General features: G+C 39.8%; 1 protein-coding gene across 1 annotated transcript in view; it reads left to right on the top strand.

Annotated features, from left to right (window-relative positions):
- LOC118407326 (spermine synthase-like) overlaps positions 1-17,082 on the top strand; it is a 25,794-nt gene extending 8,712 nt beyond the window's left edge. The window contains exons 6-8 of the mRNA XM_035807792.1: positions 4,587-4,676; positions 5,196-5,307; positions 16,943-17,082. Of these exons, the coding sequence (XP_035663685.1) occupies positions 4,587-4,676; positions 5,196-5,307; positions 16,943-17,082 (342 nt within the window). The remainder of the gene's footprint in view (positions 1-4,586; positions 4,677-5,195; positions 5,308-16,942) is intronic.
- Positions 17,083-17,701: the final 619 nt, after the last annotated feature.

Here is a 17,701-nt window from a genome sequence, read left to right on the forward strand (position 1 = left end):
GTACATGATAGGCCAATCAAATTAGACATGGCGTCTGTACAGACAGACTTTTCCAGTAGTTCATCACTAAATCCCGGGTGTGTTTAACGTCGCGCTTCAAAAGCTCCATTTGAATATCGGTCCATTCATCCACCATTTCTGCATGACAACCTGCAGCTGAGGTCGGCAGTTCCTATTGGCTGACTCAACAGATGGGAGATGATGCGGCTCCCCCCGCATCCAGACCCATCAATCATGCCTGGGGGAGTGTCGGTCCATATCTCCATCTGGGAAACTGATGGGGATCATGACAAATGTAGCTGCATTTTTATTGGTGCAGCCGATTTGTCTGGCGTCTATTTGGGATGGTCTGTAATATCATCTTTCATGTATCGGGCTATGATCTGTTTCTGACTGCTGCTGCCTTGATAATGATCATTTATAGATTTTTAATAGTAATAGGTTAAAAAGATGTTAACACTTTTCATTTATGAGTATGATCTGTTTCTGCCCTAATAATGATTCTAATATTGATTATAAACTAAAAGTAATTAATGATAAAAATGTTAGCACTTTTTTTTCATTTTTCTGTCATCAACCGCACTTGTCAAATAGTTCCATTACAGGTCCAGACTAAATGTGTGCGAAGGTTTAGGTGTCCATCTCTATTATATAGCTGCATTAAAGCTGTCGAGCTATAAAGGACCTATTTTTGTTTTTTTTTGGTGGGCCCTATCGGTCTCTCTCAATTGGTTCATATACAATCATTATGGCTTTTGTGTCACATTAATTAATCATGTGTGCAATGCCCACCTTAATCAATACATTATATGTATAATTAGCCTCTTAGGATAATTAGGCTTCCAGAATAAAGACCATGTATTTGCAAGTCAGCATTTCTAGCTGCAAAATAAGACATGCATTGAATTTTGATGCTTCACCCTTTTTATCCTATCTTCTAACAAGAAACACCTGTTTTGCCTTACCTTCCACTATATTGTAGAATCTTAATAAATAAATCAATAATTATTTATGCAATTATCAAAGCATAAAAGCTCAAGCTACTATTACCATTATGATAGGTGTTATCAAAATCTGAGACACAAAAAGATGTGTCGTGTGAGCCCCCCTCGGAGTTGACGATGGCACTTTCCGATGGTCCCATGGTTCCTCTGCTCATGGTGGATGGTGGATGGCGATTGCCAGGGGATGTCATCAGTTATAGATGAACCAGTCCACAAAACCCAACCAAACCCTGCCATAATATTATTAATACGAGGGGCGTTCAAGAAGTAATCCACCTGACCCACTTCCAGTTGTCTGATCTAGATGAAATTTTGCATATGTAATGATTCATATCTCTATGGGTTATGTTGCAAAAAACAGCTCTGAACTAATTTTGGTTTTTGATTTAAAGGTGTTTGAACTGAGTCAGGTGTGAAATGGACCAGGTGTGAAATGGAGCCAGTTGAGTGTCGCGCAGTGATCCGGTTTTTGTATTTGAAAGGACGCATACCAAATGAGACTTTTGATGAAATAAAAGAAACTTATGGTGATGATTCCCCATCATATGACCTTGTAAAACACTGGCATCCTGAATTCAAACATGGCCGGAAGTCTGTGGAAACAGCTCCCAGACCTGGTCGTCCCTCTTCTGCCATTGATGAGGCATCTGTTGCAGGACCAACCTGGGGCGTCCTACAAAAAACGGTGTACAGAGCTGCATCAAACAATGGTAGAAATGCATAACTCTGGGTGATTCCTATGAAGAGAAAGACTAATAACTGTGCCAAGTTTCATTAATCTCCTGCTATGGGAAATGGGTCAGGTGGATTACTTCTTGAACGCCCCTCGTAATATACTTATGATAACATAATTATGATACATTATTCCATTTATTTAGCATGTCAAACATATATAATTATTATCATTATCTGCTCAGACATCATCTAACATTTAACATTTTTCGTGTCTGAAAAATGAAAAGATCATGTTGAGAAGTGACGAATGCCCACCTTGATTTTTAGAAAGTATAAACAGCTACAGTAGCTGAACGAAGATTATAGATGAAGATGCAGCGTTATGATTCACAACAGGGTTGTAGCCATCCTGAAATCATTTTCAGTCACCTTGATTTTGAATGGGAATCCTATCGAGCACCGAAGGCATGGTGTGACGTTGTGCGTCATTTCTAGGGGCCTGGGTCCCAATAAATTGTTAAATCAAGACCCTCTGAAACACTATTTCCTGCATTTTGAGGTGCAAATTTGGCTTGTAGACTAAGCTGTTCAATGGCATCTGTTTTGGTGAAGAAGAACGCATGGGTTTCAGTTTTTTTAATATCTTTACATATTAATTTTTGTCTGTCGCAGGGGACGGAATGGGGGAAAGCTTTTATCAGTCCCCAGATGCAAAATTCCTTCAAAGGACTGAAGGACAGGTGCTGGCTACAACCCTGATTCACAATAGCCCGATTCTCACTGTCCATCGCAATTATTCGTTCCACCAATGACAAAGTGGCAGCTGCATGTACGTGAAATATTTGCATTTTTTTTTTTCATTTTTCTTTTATACGTTTTGGCTTTAAGGTAGCTGGGGCTATGGGATGGGTCTATGATATTCATCAACCATTCTTCTATTCATAATGTGCTGATAATGGTGGTGTTGCCTGCACGTATTTTATACACCTGTCAGTATTGATTAAACCATGGGCTGTAGGCAGGGTGGGGCAACAGTCAATGCTGTGCTGTGAGGGGGAATTATCATAACTAGATTCTGAGGGGGAGGGGAAGGGTGGGAATTTAATTGGGTAACACAGTCACAATTCTACTTGAAATATGTCTAGCTATAAGACTTTTATCATCATTATCCGGTTGTGCTGGACATAGGGTATAACAAATTTTGAAGCGAACTCCTATCTGGATGGTACACAGACTAAGGGATCAATCTATGATATTCATCAACCATTCTTCTATTCATGATGTGCACATGATGTTGGTTGTTGCCTGCATGTATCTTATACACCTGTCAGTGTTGATTAAACTAGTAGCTGCAGGCAGGGTTAAGTTGGGGCAACAGTCAATGCTGTGCCGTGAGGGGGAATCATCATAACCACATTCTGAGTCACATTAAGCCCTACCTGTCCTGAACAACCACCTGTCCTCAGCAGCAATTCTCCTTGGTTCCTTGAGTGGTTACTGAATCCAGGTTTGACTGTAATCCAAAAAGATGATGATATATTATAATAATGATATTAAACTTTCGCAAAAGGGAATTTATCAACATTTTCATTAGGTTTGGTGAAATGCAGTCAATCCTCAATGCAGTCACCTTCCATGTCTTAGACTCTTACATTTGGTGCATCTCTACGAAGGCATCTCTTTCCCTCAGGCTGGGGCTGGTACAAATGTCTATGTAAATGTTTCAGGTGTCCTTTCTGCATGACTAATGTTCTCTCAGTACCAAATGGAATCATGCTGATTCCTCCTCGCATACTTGATCCAAAGGCCACATTAAAACAATCCTCGTCATTTTTACGTACAACACCTTGTCCTGATCAACCACCTGTCATCAGCAACCATATTATTCCTTGGTCTCTGAGTGGTTACTGAATCCAGGTTTGAGTGTGATTGATGATGATATTGTATGATATATATCAAAGGTATTATACTATTATCAGCATTTTTATTAGGTTTGATAAAATGCAGTCACCTCTCAAGTCTGACTGACATTTTATGCATCTCTAACTAAGGCATCCCTTTCCCTCAGGCTGGGACATGTTTCAGGTGTCCTTTCTGCATGACTTGTTCTCTCTGCACGGAGGAATCAGCATTATTCCATTTGGCACTGACATGACAGAGTATCGGAGCCGGCGGCCCGTGGAGGGGACGCTGTTTCCTCGTTACTCAGGAAATTGCGTATTGATCCACAGACCTGCGCTTTGTAACAGCTCTGGATAATGGTATTCACTAATCCTGAAGTGAATAATGGGATCCGTTAATCCTGGAGTGATAACGCTATGTGATTCACCTTAATCCTTGGAGATCCCTTTGTTTTTAAAACAGGTATTTGATAGGGTTATCAATTTGAAATCAAATTTACTTTGTTTTTTAGCTGCAATAATTTCAAAATACTGCTGCAGTTTGAAAACATTGTCAGGAGACAGTCCAGGCTTGAAGTCTATCAAAAATGATAACTTAATTGTACAAGGCACAAATTATGACCCATCTATATACTCGTCTGATACATGTACATATCTATACAGTTCCATGGGGATGAGAATCGGGTTTTACAATCATTGGATGGATTTCTAACGTCTATTGAATATCCTTTTATATATTTTCCTATGTATACCATGCAGGGGTTGTCACATGTCATTATGTTCATAAATTTGCTAATGAGATAAACCCTTGTTTACATTGTCAAATTGTGCTTGTCAAAGTAACACCTGAGTGTGTAGAATATCACCTTGACCCCCCCTCACATAGACCAGATGAGCCTCCCTCCCCAGAAACTAGATTGTCTGAAATGTTTCAATCATACATAATAAAGTTGAAAAAAAATGACACATGACATAAGTATTAGAATATTCCCTTGACCCCCCTCACATAGACCAGATGGTGATTGATGCAGCCACCAAGTACCTGCGGGGGATCTGCCATGACTGCTTCGACTCCCTCAGTGGAGACAACTACCTGGTAAGATGGAGTCCTGTTTATTAGAGGAAGTCTATAGACAGGCATGACACTAAGATGAAACACTAAGAGTAATCAAAAACGGTGTATTATCCCAAAGGGCGGTTATACCGGCTATATCAATACAGATCATAACAGATATATACAGAAAACCAAGAATGGAACTAGTCTAAGAGAAAGTTTAACCTGGTTCCCAGATCTTCTGTGCTGCCCCAACGATAGAAATTCAGACTATGGGATAGATGACATGAGGTGAAATGAGAGGAAGTCACGACCTAAAATATTGGTCGATTCCAGCAATATGAAGTACTGGAACTGTTTTAAATTTTATCATGATGGAAGCTCATCTGTGTTAGTAGTAATCTTAGTACAATGCTTAACGTTCTACCAACACAAAAGTACACAAGGATTAAATTTTCAATACTGACATGCAATCACTTCAGAGCATAAACTCTTAGATTTTCTTCTTTGCCACACACCTACCATTTCCCACTCACGAGTTAGACTGTTTCTCTCCCTTAGGTCCGAGTGGAAGACTGTGTACCGGTGCTGGAGCAGTACGCGCGGGACGGCAGAACCTTTGATTACGTCATCAACGATCTTACCGACATTCCGATATCACAAGAACCTACAGGTAAGAAAAACACTCCAAGACTTCCTACTTTTTAAATCGAGAACTAGGAACTTTCAGGTAATACCTGTGTTTGCAAGGAAATGTTCACATGGTTAACTGCTCTTTTTATTCTAATTTGAACACATTTTATATATATGGTGACCAGCCCCTCCAGCTCTGTCCTGCTACTTGCTTCATGATGTAATCCAACACCACAGGGTGTATGCTTCTTTCACCAGTAACCATGGTGACAGCTGTCTGGTCTCAGGCCATTGCCTTGTTTTTAAGAAGAAACAGCATGTTAGTTGGGAAGCTACAAAAAAAGTGAAGTTGATGTATTAAAGGCATGTAAATAAATGGTAGTTAATATTCATGTAGGCTTCAACCAAATAACTTACAAGAGAAGTCCACAATACATTATAAGTGATTTGGAAAAGTTACAATAAACACACTTTAAAATTCAAACAAGCTCCGTGTCTATAGCAGGTTGCTGGTTTCTGACTTGCAACACCTGTAACATAGCGTTGGCATTTATCCCAGACTTCTAACACTGTCAGCTTCAAAAGCTCTGCCCAGTGTATGGGCATCCATATACCACTCATTCAAGTAAGTTTCTGATCATCTCACATGACTTACATTAAGCCTGTAAGCTCTAAAGCATCCAGATTTGGCAACACAATGTTAGAAAAAGACACAGTAGACACTCTTAGAAGTGTAATTTGCATAGATATAAGCTCTATGCCTATAGTCGTTTGCATTGATACAATTCTCCATGACTATAGTCGGTTGTTGATTTCTGACTTTAAACACCTGTAACATAGTGTTGGCATTTATCCCAGATTTCTAACACTGTCAGGTTCCAAAGCTCTCCAATGGACTTTCCCCAGTGTAAGGACATCCATAATATACTTCTCATCAAGGCAAGTTTCTGATCATCTCACATGACTCACGTTAAGCCTGTAAGCTCTTAAAGCATCCAGATTTGGCAGCACAATGTTAGAAAAAGACACAGTAGACACTCTTAGAAGTTTAATTTGCATCAGGATACAAGCTCTATGCCTATAGTCGGTTGCATTGCTACAGGCTCCATGTCTATAGTTGGTTGGTGATTCCTGACTTGAAACACCTGTAACATAGTGTTGGCATTTATCCCAGACTTCTAACATTGTCAGCTTCAAAAGCTCTGCCCCATGCAGTGTAAGGACATCCATATACCACTCATTCAAGCAAGTTTCTGATCACCTCACATGACCGATGTTAAGCCTGTAAGCTCTAAAGCATCCAGATTTGGCAACACAATGCTTGAAAAAGACACAGTAGACACTCTTAGAAGTTTAATTTGCAATGATACATCGTCAAGATTTATGCCAATAGTCATTCGCGTGTTGATACAAGCTCTAAGCCTGCATGACTATGTATAGTAGGTTGCTGATTTCTGACTTGAAACACAGGTGTAACATAGTGTTGGCATTTGTCTATAGTTGACTTGAAACACCAGGTCCTGTAAGTGTAACATCATCATAGTGTTTTTGGCATTTATCCCAGACTTCTAACACTGTCAGGTTCCAAAGCTCTGCCCCAGTGTGAGGGCATCTAATATATATACTAGTACTACTCATCAAAGCAAGTTTCTGATCATCTCACATGACCAACATTAATCCTGTAAGTTCTAAAAGCTTCCAGATTTGGCAACACAATGTTAGAAAAAGACACAGTAGACACTCTTAGAAGTTTAATTTGCAATGATTTTTGATACAAGCTCCATGCCTATAGTAGGTTGATGATTTCTGACTTGAAACACCTGAAACATAGCGTTGACATCCATCCCAGACTTCTAACACCAAGTCCAAAAGCTCTCCAATGAAGTTGCCCCAGTGTAAGAGCATCCATGTACTTAGAAATTGTTTGATGATGACATCAAAGCAGGTTTCTAATCATCTCACATGACTTACGTTAAGACTGTAAGCTCTAAAAGTATCCAGATGGCACGTGATGTAACTTTGTTCTACATATCAACTTCAATATCAAGTTCCCTGGTGATCACAGACTATTTGTAGATAGCATCATCATGAAGAACCCCTATCTGAACCTCCAACAAGACAGATAGAGCCACAGTGTATAATCCCCTGGTAATCTTGACTCTATGAACACGCCTGCGACAGCGTGGCGCAGTTGCAGCATGTTCAGCTCACACCGACAGAGCCTTAGGGGAATGACGCACCCGCCATGACACACGAGTCGGGGGTTGGAGGAACCCCTTACATCCTTGGTTGGAAGTCCTCCAAGAAGACGGATTTTCCGAATAACAAAGCTGCATCTGCTGGAGCCGCCTCACACGTTGCATACAGTTGTCCCTGTGAGACATAGTGCTCCAGTAGACGAGAGGCTGGAGAAGGAATTGTACACCCCTCCTTCACCATAAAAAGTCATGTGCAAATGCCTGTCTGCCTCCTCATCTGTCAAATCGACAGGAGAATAAAAAAATAAATAAAATGAACATGGTGACCCTGACATATATCAGCCGATCCGAGCTGAAGCGTGGATACCTCAGGATAACTGATGCTACATCGGTACATCTCTTGAAATCACTTAATATGAATGTATTTTTCTCATGTGGCGGCATTATGGCTTCCTGTGGAATTATGAGAGTTAAAAGGACAACCCCTGCATGGTAATATATAGGAAAATATATCAAAGAATGTCTAGATGCTAGAAATCCCTCCAATTGTAAATTGTGAGACCATTCCCATCCCATATTATGCACTCTTGTATTAGGTAGATTATCCTTATGGAACTGTAGTTAATAATATGTACCAGTAGATGCCATGCTTTGTACCTTGGACAATTGTTGTGCAATAAAGTTATCTGTTATTGTGGCCCCAATGTTTTTTTAGTACAATGAAATTATTTTGGATAGGCACCAGTGCACCTATTCTCCACAAGTGAATTTCAAGCCTTGGGGAGATGACCCTACAAGCACTGTCTCTGCTGTAAGCATGGATAAAAGGTATCTGATGTCATTAAACTGTAAAGCAGGATGTAAAGGGGCAGTGAGAACAGCACAGGGTCATTTGCTGTAGAATTTTAGATTCAAGCTCTGAAGATGAGCAGTAAGATTTTGTAACTAGACTTTGCTAATATTGTGCTTAATTCTATGTTGTGCACCCCAGTGATTTTTCTGTGCAATGAAATAGTTGGGTTAGGCACCAGAGTGCACCTATTCTCCACGTCAAGTGACTTTCGAGCCCAGGGGAGATGACCCTACAAGCACTGTCTCCTCTCTAAGCATGGATGAGGTGTCTGATAACATTAAACTGGCAAGCAGGATCTAAAGGGGCAGTGAAAACAGCACAGGGTCGTTTGCTGTAGAATTTCAGACTGAAGCTCTGAAGATGAGCAGTAAGATTTTGTAACTAGGCTTTGCTAATATTGTGCTTAATTCTATGTTGTGCACCCCAGTGATTTTTCTGTGCAATGTAATTGTTCAGTTAGGCACCAGAGTGCACCTGTGCCGATAAGTGAATTTCAAGCCTTGGGGAGATGACCCTACAAGCTCTGTCTCTTCTCTAAGCATGGATGAAAGGTGTCTGATAGCATTAAACTGTAAAACATGATCTAAAGGGGAAGTGAGAACAGCGTAGGGTCATTTGCTGTAGAATTTCAGGCTGAAGCTCTGAAGATGAGCAGTAAGATTTTGTAACTAGGCTTTGCTGATATTCTAGTACTTAATTCTATGTTGTGCACCCCAGTGATTTTTCTGTGCAATGAAATAGTTGGGTTAGGGAACAGAGTGCACCTATTCCCTGTAAGTGAATCTCAAGCCCCTGGGGAGATGACCCTATACAAGCTCTATCTCTTCCCTACTAGTAAGCATGGATAAAAGGTGTCTGATAGCATTAAACTGTAAAGCAGGAGCTAAAGGGGCAGTGAGAATTCACAGGCTCGCTTCTTCCAGGGCATGATAGGATCATTCTAATCTCTTCATCTAAATTTAGATTGAAGGTCTTTAGGTTTCCGTCTGAACTGCTTGAATCTCAATTATAGGATGACCTACATAGCAGTCCTTTCTGTGTTTCTCATGTGTGAGAAATGAGCACTTAGTTTATATATCATCATGCTGGATCCATCTAAGGGCAGCAATGTTAGACATTCATTCTCTATAACTGGATAAAAATTGCAGGTAGATATTTCAATTGACATCCATCACTCTACTTGGTTTGGTTTGGTTTGGTTATACAGATCTCAGCTACTTCTGCGTTGATAGTCAAATAGAACAATCCAATACAAGTACATCAAACTGCAAAAAACAGTTGAACATGTCAAAGTTTCAATATTGTTACTCATGTCACTCATCTCTCAGCCATTAATGTATTTGGTAGCAAGCAGAATTCCTGTAGGTTTTGCATTGTGTTTGTTTGGGTCAATCAAGAAGAATCGGCTGTAGCCAATTTTTTTTCAGTCCCTGAATAAAACACAGCAAAAATCAATCCCAATTCCAGCACACCCCAGTGAGCAACTGTTGGCGGGTTCTCAGTTTTTCCAGCCCAATCCAAGTCAGTTTGCTCCAGTGTTCTATCCAGCCTGAAATTTTTTTCCATCCCCTGGATTTTGAATGGAAAATTTTGAAATGTCTGACCCTCTAAAACGCTATATCCTGCATTTTGAGGGGTGAATTTTCTGGTAGACACAGCTTGGTTCAATGGTATCTGTTTTGGTGAAAAGATTTACAGGGATTTCAGCTCACAGGTTACGAAATGGGCAAAATTTTTTTTCGTCCCCAGCAGCAAAGTTTGGTCAAAGGATGGAAAAACGGACGCTGCCTAGAACCCTTGTTTAGTCCAACCCTAAGTGGATTATTCATCATCTAATAATCCCCACGCAGAAATCACATGAATATAGATGTACCAGATACTGGTGTCACAGGGTCCAGGTTTTTATCAGGTTATCTGTGGCTGGTGTGATTCCTCTTGCTGACGAATGGCTGCTGTTAGAAGATATCTGTATATCATCTGTAGGTTATGGTAAGGTTAGAACAGATGCCTGTTTATGGGTGCTTTTGTGCTTGTTTATCCATACAAATTTTAGGGATTTCATACAAGTTACACTAAATAGTAAAAAGGATTTTTGCATACTTCACAGAAGTTTTATACAGAATACATAATTATGTACATTGAACCTTACTATTAGTAAAACATGCATGAATTCCTGAAAATTTGTACATGTTTTTTGTAGCGAATGGTACAAATTCCATAATAATGTTTTATGGTAGTGTATAATATGATATGAGTTCCATAAAACTCTTATGAACTCAGGTTATCTGTGGCTTGTATGATTCCTCTTGCTGTCGAACGGCAGCTGTTAGAAGATATCTGTATATCATCTGTAGGTTACTGTGAGGTTGGAACGGGAATGCCTGTTTATCCGTGTAAATTTTAGGGATTTCATACAAGTTACACTGAATAGTAAAAAAAAATGGCCTAATTCACAGGACTTTTACAGACTACATATGAGCCTTACTGTTAATAAAACATGTAATGAATTCCTAAAAATTTGTACATGTTTTTGTAGTGAATGGTACACATTCCATAATAATGTTTTATGGTAGTGAATAATATGATATGAGTTCCATGAAACTCTTATGAACTCAGGTTATCTGTGGCTTGTATGATTCCTCTTGCTGTCGAACGGCAGCTGTTAGAAGATATCTGTATATCATCTGTAGGTTACTGTGAGGTTGGAATGGGAATGCCTGTTTATCCATGTAGATTTTAGGGATTTCATACAAGTTACACTGAATAGTAAAAAAAATGGCCTAATTCACAGGACTTTTAATGACTACATAATTATGTACATATATAAGCCTTACTGTTAGTAAAACATGTATGAAGTCACAAAAATTTGTACATGTTTTTTGTAGTGTATGGTACAAATTCAATGAAATTATGTTTTATGGTAGTGTATAATATGATATGAGTTCCATAAAACTCTGATGAACTCAGGTTATCTGTGGCTTGTGTGATTCCTCTTGCTGTCGAACGGCAGCTGTTAGAAGATATCTGTATATCATCTGTAGGTTATGGTAAGGTTGGAACGGATGGAAAGTATTCATTCTAATTTCAAGGAATTCATAAGAGTTGCACTGAATTCATGCAAAGCTTATATATTTTCTAGGACTGTTACAGAATAAATACCTGCCTTACTATTAGTAAAACTTGTATGAATTCCACAAGATCCGTATGGTTCTTGTAGTGAATTGTACTAAGTCCACAAAACTGGTATGTTTTGTAGTAGTGGGTCACATGAATTCAGTAGAATTTGTATGGAATCCATAACACTCATCATGAATTCCATAACATTAATGACGTTATATGAATTAAATAATTCCCTTCTTTGCAAAACTTGAAAGATGGGGCCTGTCCCGGGTGCTGTACAGACAATGGGTAGAATTTCCATGCCTTCCACAGGATGCTGAAGTATTCATAGTACAGACAAACACACTTAGTCAAATGTAGTAGACTAAGTGTGTTTTCCAGTAGTGAATCTAGTAGTGTAAAACTCCATGGGATTTGTATGAATGCTTCAACAACCTGTGGAAGGCATGCACATTCTAACCACCGTTCAGCACCAGCATCCATAAAGATTTGCAAAGAATGGAATTTTTGGAGTTTTGCAGCCGGGGATAATCAGGATTCAATACTTGACTGCATTGAAATGTATAGATTTTACATTTTGTAACTATAGCACAGTTATTCAAGCAACTGGATATGATTTGGGAAATGGTAGCATGTACTACTGTAACCTTTTGAGAAGTAAGAAGTACATTGGTTGCCCATCACTCTTCTTCAGCATTACTAGAATAAACTCCCTGGCAGAACAATTCAATACAAGTATACCTGTGGAAAGCATGAAAATTCCAACCATCATCTGTTCAGCACCAGGGACAGGGCCTTACTGTGTTTTCTAGTTGTGGATCTAGTAGTTGATTTAGTAGTGTTAAACTCCCTGAGGTTTGTATGAATACTTCAGCATCCTGTGGATGGCATAAAAGACTAACCATCGTCTGTTCAGCACCAGGGACAGGCTCTGTCCTTGAAGTTTTGCAAAGAGGTGAATTTCCTGGGTTTTGCAGCCTGGGATTATGGGGATAATGCAATACTTGTCTCCAAGAAAAGATGTACATTTTAACTGTAGCACAGTTACTCAAGCAACTGGATATGATTTTAGAAATGGTCAGATGTTTCAGGTAGCACCAACTGCCTTTTGAGAAGTTTGGAGAAAACAATGAATGTACTGTGTACAGCACCCTTTGGAAGTCATAAAAATTCTAACCACCGTCTGTTCAGCACCAGGGACAGGCTCAGTCTTGAAACTTTGCAAAATAGGGAAATTTCCGGATTTTACAGCCTGGGATACTAGTAACCAGGAATATTACAACACTTGGTTGTCATTCATGATAAAAGGTGTAGTCTTTTTAGTTATTTAGTTAGTTTTTTAAAACTCATATTAACTATTACACATGCCATTTACGACTTAGTGGAAATGTTAGAGTGAAAAGTCTTAGCAAAAAAAGTAAACAACCTTACTTTAATCACAAAGCTTCCTTTACAGCACCACATACAAGACTTAGTCTTGAAAATTGTATTTGTCAGCTTCTGTAAAGCAAAGAGATTATCAAGAACCTTAAGTTTATTGTTAAGATTGATTGTTTTGTAGTTCATAATGCTGTTACAGCAAGAAAGTCATCATAATACCATTTACAACTGTTACACCAAATTTCATGAACCATAAATTGAATTATTTCTGCCTCATCCAATTATGACAGATCTGATGTTCTTTGCCAGCTGCCAAGTGATTATCAAAAACCGTTGTTAATATCAACGGTCATAATAGTACATAATATACATCATAATGCATGTAACTACCCTTACAGCAAGAAAGTCAGCATATTATCATATTAGATTTATATCAGATATTACATAAGATTTATCATTTACCATCAGCAAATTACATGAACCGTAAATTACATTATGTCTGCCTCATCCAATTATGACCGATGCTCTTTCCCCATGAGATCATACCTACCACAATGTGCCGCATCTAAATCATATCCTGGATTCACTCCGAACAGCTATTATATCCCTAATGACTGCAGAGCAGAGGCTGTTGGGGAAAATTGGCCTGTTAACTGTGCCATAGAAAATCCTTTCACTAAATCATGGGTTCTGACTGGTATAATGTTAGTGTGGTATGTCGCATGATGTGTGAAGGCACATAGATTAACTCTGGCAGCTAATGGCGCTCTGTCATGATAGTGCATCATTGTAGATTCTACAGTAAATACATGTACAGGGCTTGCAGGGCTCAAAATACCAGGTTAGTGCAGGTATTTTTGGTGTCTACTTGCACCTAACCTGCACTGGTCCATGTACTGGGTTTTAATGTGAGTGTGGCATGTCTCATAATGTGTGCAGGCACATAGATTAACTCTGGCAGCTGATGGCACCATGCAGGGCTCGAAATGCCCCCTGTATATGCAGGTTAGTGCAGGTAAAATTGGAGCTGTGCAGGTATTTCTGGTGTCTACCAGCACCTAACCTGCACTGGTAGATGTACTGGGTTTTATACATAAATGTCATACGATGTAGGTGTATGTGGATTGTTATCAGCAGTATTGAATGTTACCCCGAGCAATACCCACTATAAAGTATAAAAGAAAAAAAATAGTAATGGTTCCTGAACAATTTTAGTATGATCCATACTTCCTAGATTCAGAGTGGTGCAGGTAAAATTTGTCTGTTGCAGGTAATTTTTAATGTTACCTGCACCGGTACCAGTGCAGGTATTCAGAAAAAAGTATTTCGAGCCCTGCCATGTCATGTTAGCGCATTACTGTAGATTCTAAAGAAGATACATGCAAGGCTGGAAATGCCAGATGCATAATTATGCACTTTTGTTGGAGCTGTGTAGCTGATTTTTGATTTTATATCATGTAGATTTTATTTAAAAATACTTATTTGTAACTTCAGGAAATGTTGACATTTTCAAATCATGACATCCAATAATTTTCTCGTGTGACCTTGTGAGTTTTATTGTAGCTTTAATTCTATTGCTGACAACAATTTCAAGGTGGAAATATACCGATCTATTCCGACATTGAACACTGAGTCAGATACTAGTGTTTCCATCCTTTTCTTGAATAATGTGTCTAAAAACACTATGATCTACTTGACGTGTGTATATTCTCCTGGCAAATATTTGATACTAAATATTTACTGAAATCATGGTTGATTCTCACTCAATGTACTGAATTGTACAGAATTATATTTTTATTATCAAATGGTCCTTTTGACGTACATGCAATCTCTCGGCTGATACATGCAGTGACTATAATGATTGTACTCTAATGGGGAAAAGTATTTGCCAGTGATCATTTCACATTAGGAACTGGCTTCCAAATCACATCTAGTCGATCACCTGAGAACATGTCGTTGTAAAGTGATACCCTAAATCCCTCTCTGCGCCCGCTAATGGAGTTTGTCTGGGTAACATTTTTTTTGTCACGTTATTTTCAATTTCAGGGCAGATGAGATAGATTCTGTGGTTCATAAGTCTTAAAATTAAAGACAAATACAGCAAAAGTTTTTGTGGCATTAAACAAAATAATATGAAAACCTGCTCTCCAACAAGATCTCTTCAGTGTCACTGATGAAAGATACTGTAAATGCAGATTCTGAAACATTCACAGTGGCTTTATCAGTTTATGTTCACGGTTTTTGCGTTGCCAATTCACTGCGAACTTAAAACGACTGTGAAAATTTTTCCATGGCAGTAAGAGACTACAGTGCATGGTGCTACCGCGAACTCAAAACCGCCACAAAAAGTCCTTTTTCCCGCTAGTGTGAAATTAAATCCCCACAAAATTAATTGCATTTACAGTAGTGGATACGGGAAACGTTGCTATCTGGCATGACTAATGCTGTGTGCATCAGCTGCGTGTGGCAGCGCCTTGGGGAAGAGTTCCCTGCCATCAATTCCCAGATCCTGCAGTCAGGGCTTGTCTATTAGAATTACTGAAAGGACACAAGAAACATTTGAATTGAATATTGTATCAAGACAGGCCTTTCATTAATGTAGGTAAAATAGCTGGAAAAATCCACAGGCTAGACATTTTTAAAAACCTAGTACAAGTACAAGTACAAGAGTTACCAACCTAGGATTGATGTGTTCAAAAATTCGTATTTTCCCATAACTATAGTAGAGTGGAATTTGCTATCACCAAGCACAGTAGGGACATCATCTCTGGATAGTTTTAAAGAACGCTTGCAGATAGATGTGCAAAAGTTAGGGGTAACGAGTCGTTCGGTGTAATATAACCAGCTGCTGCCGCGCCGCGTGCCTGCGAAGCTGGTGTGTTACGCCGAAGGGCGGTTATACCGGTTATATAGATACAGATACAGAAGCTGGTGTGTTACGCCGAAGGGTGGTTATACCGGCTATATAGATACAGATACAGAAGCTGGTGTGTTACGCCGAAGGGCGGTTATACCGGCTATATAGGTACAGATACAGAAGCTGGTGTGTTACGCCGAAGGGCGGTTATACCGGCTATATAGATACAGATACAGAAGCTGGTGTGTTACGCCGAAGGGTGGTTATACCGGCTATATAGATACAGATACAGAAGCTGGTGTGTTACGCCGAAGGGCGGTTATACCGGCTATATAGGTACAGATACAGAAGCTGGTGTGTTACGCCGAAGGGCGGTTATACCGGCTATATAGATACAGATACAGAAGCTGGTGTGTTACGCCGAGGGGTGGTTATGCCGGCTATATAGATACAGATACAGAAGCTGGTGTGTTACGCCGAAGGGTGGTTAAACCGGCTATATAGATACAGATACAGAAGCTAGTGTGTTACGCCGAAGGGCGGTTATACCGGCTATATAGGTACAGATACAGAAGCTGGTGTGTTACGCCGAAGGGTGGTTATACCGGCTATATAGATACAGATACAGAAGCTGGTGTGTTACGCCGAAGGGCGGTTATACCGGCTATATAGGTACAGATACAGAAGCTGGTGTGTTACGCCGAAGGGCGGTTATACCGGCTATATAGATACAGATACAGAAGCTGGTGTGTTACGCCGAAGGGCGGTTATACCGGCTATATAGGTACAGATACAGAAGCTGGTGTGTTACGCCGAAGGGCGGTTATACCGGCTATATAGATACAGATACAGAGGCATTAAACCTGAGTAACAATTTATCTTCTGTATCCTTGTTCAACCTTTGACACTTACCTTTACCCTTTAACCTCTGCAGAAGAACATCTTGACCTTCCACAGAAGATCCTTGACCTGTCCTTGAAGGTGCTTAAGACATGGCATAAGTACTTGACTCACACGGCATTAATTCCGAGTAACAATTTACCTGATCTGTATCCTTGTTCAACCTCTGACACTGACCTTTAACCTTTCTGACCTTCACAGAGGACCATATTGACCTTCCGCAAAAGATCCTTGACCTGTCCTTGAAGGTGCTTAAGACATGGCGGAAGTACTTGACTCACACGGCATTAAATCCGAGTAACAATTTATCTCATCTGTATCCTTGTTCAACCTCTGACACTGACCTTAACCTTTCTGACCTTCACAGACGACCATCTTGACCTTGCCCAGAAGATCCTTCACCTGTCCCTGAAGATGTCAGGGAAGTATATATACTGGACTCAAACGGCATTGAACCTGAGTAACAATTTATCTCATCTACTACTGACACTGACCTTTACCCTTTGACGTCCACAGATGACCATCTTGACCTCCCCCAGAAGATCCTTGACCTGTCCTTGAAGGTGCTGAAGACGTCTGGTAAGTACTGGACTCACGGCGCCAACACCAACGACGTTCCTCAGAAGTTTGAGGAGCAGCTCAAGCAGCTTCCGAAGCCCGTCGACTTCTTAAAGGAAGTGATCGCCATCCCGTCTTACCACGAGCTGTATCCTTTCTTAGATATTATCAGAAATGGTTTTCGTACGTCTTATCACGAGCTGTATCCTTTTCTTGGAGAAATTACAGATTTCTTATTAGTGCAAAATATCAGTAATGGTTTTGTTATGGTAAATCTTATTGCTCTTGAAACTGTTGTGTTTCTAGTTTTGCTTTTTTTTTGCGATGTAACCGGACTCAACAGCAATTTCATGACCCATTCCATGGCTGCCTTGAATGAGAACTGCTTCATCTGCAAACTCAAAACACCACCAACCCCCCCCCCCCTCTCTTCCTTCTGAATTCAAAGTAGACCAACAGTGACTGCAATAGTGAATCAATGTTATATGACATTGTATGAATTCACTTATAAACTTTAAGGAACAGTGAAGACTTCTTCTTGGGTCATCACGCTAATCTGTAAGAAGAT

Source organism: Branchiostoma floridae, unplaced genomic scaffold (assembly GCF_000003815.2).
Source record: "Branchiostoma floridae strain S238N-H82 unplaced genomic scaffold, Bfl_VNyyK Sc7u5tJ_1305, whole genome shotgun sequence".
Lineage (NCBI taxonomy): Eukaryota > Metazoa > Chordata > Leptocardii > Amphioxiformes > Branchiostomatidae > Branchiostoma > Branchiostoma floridae.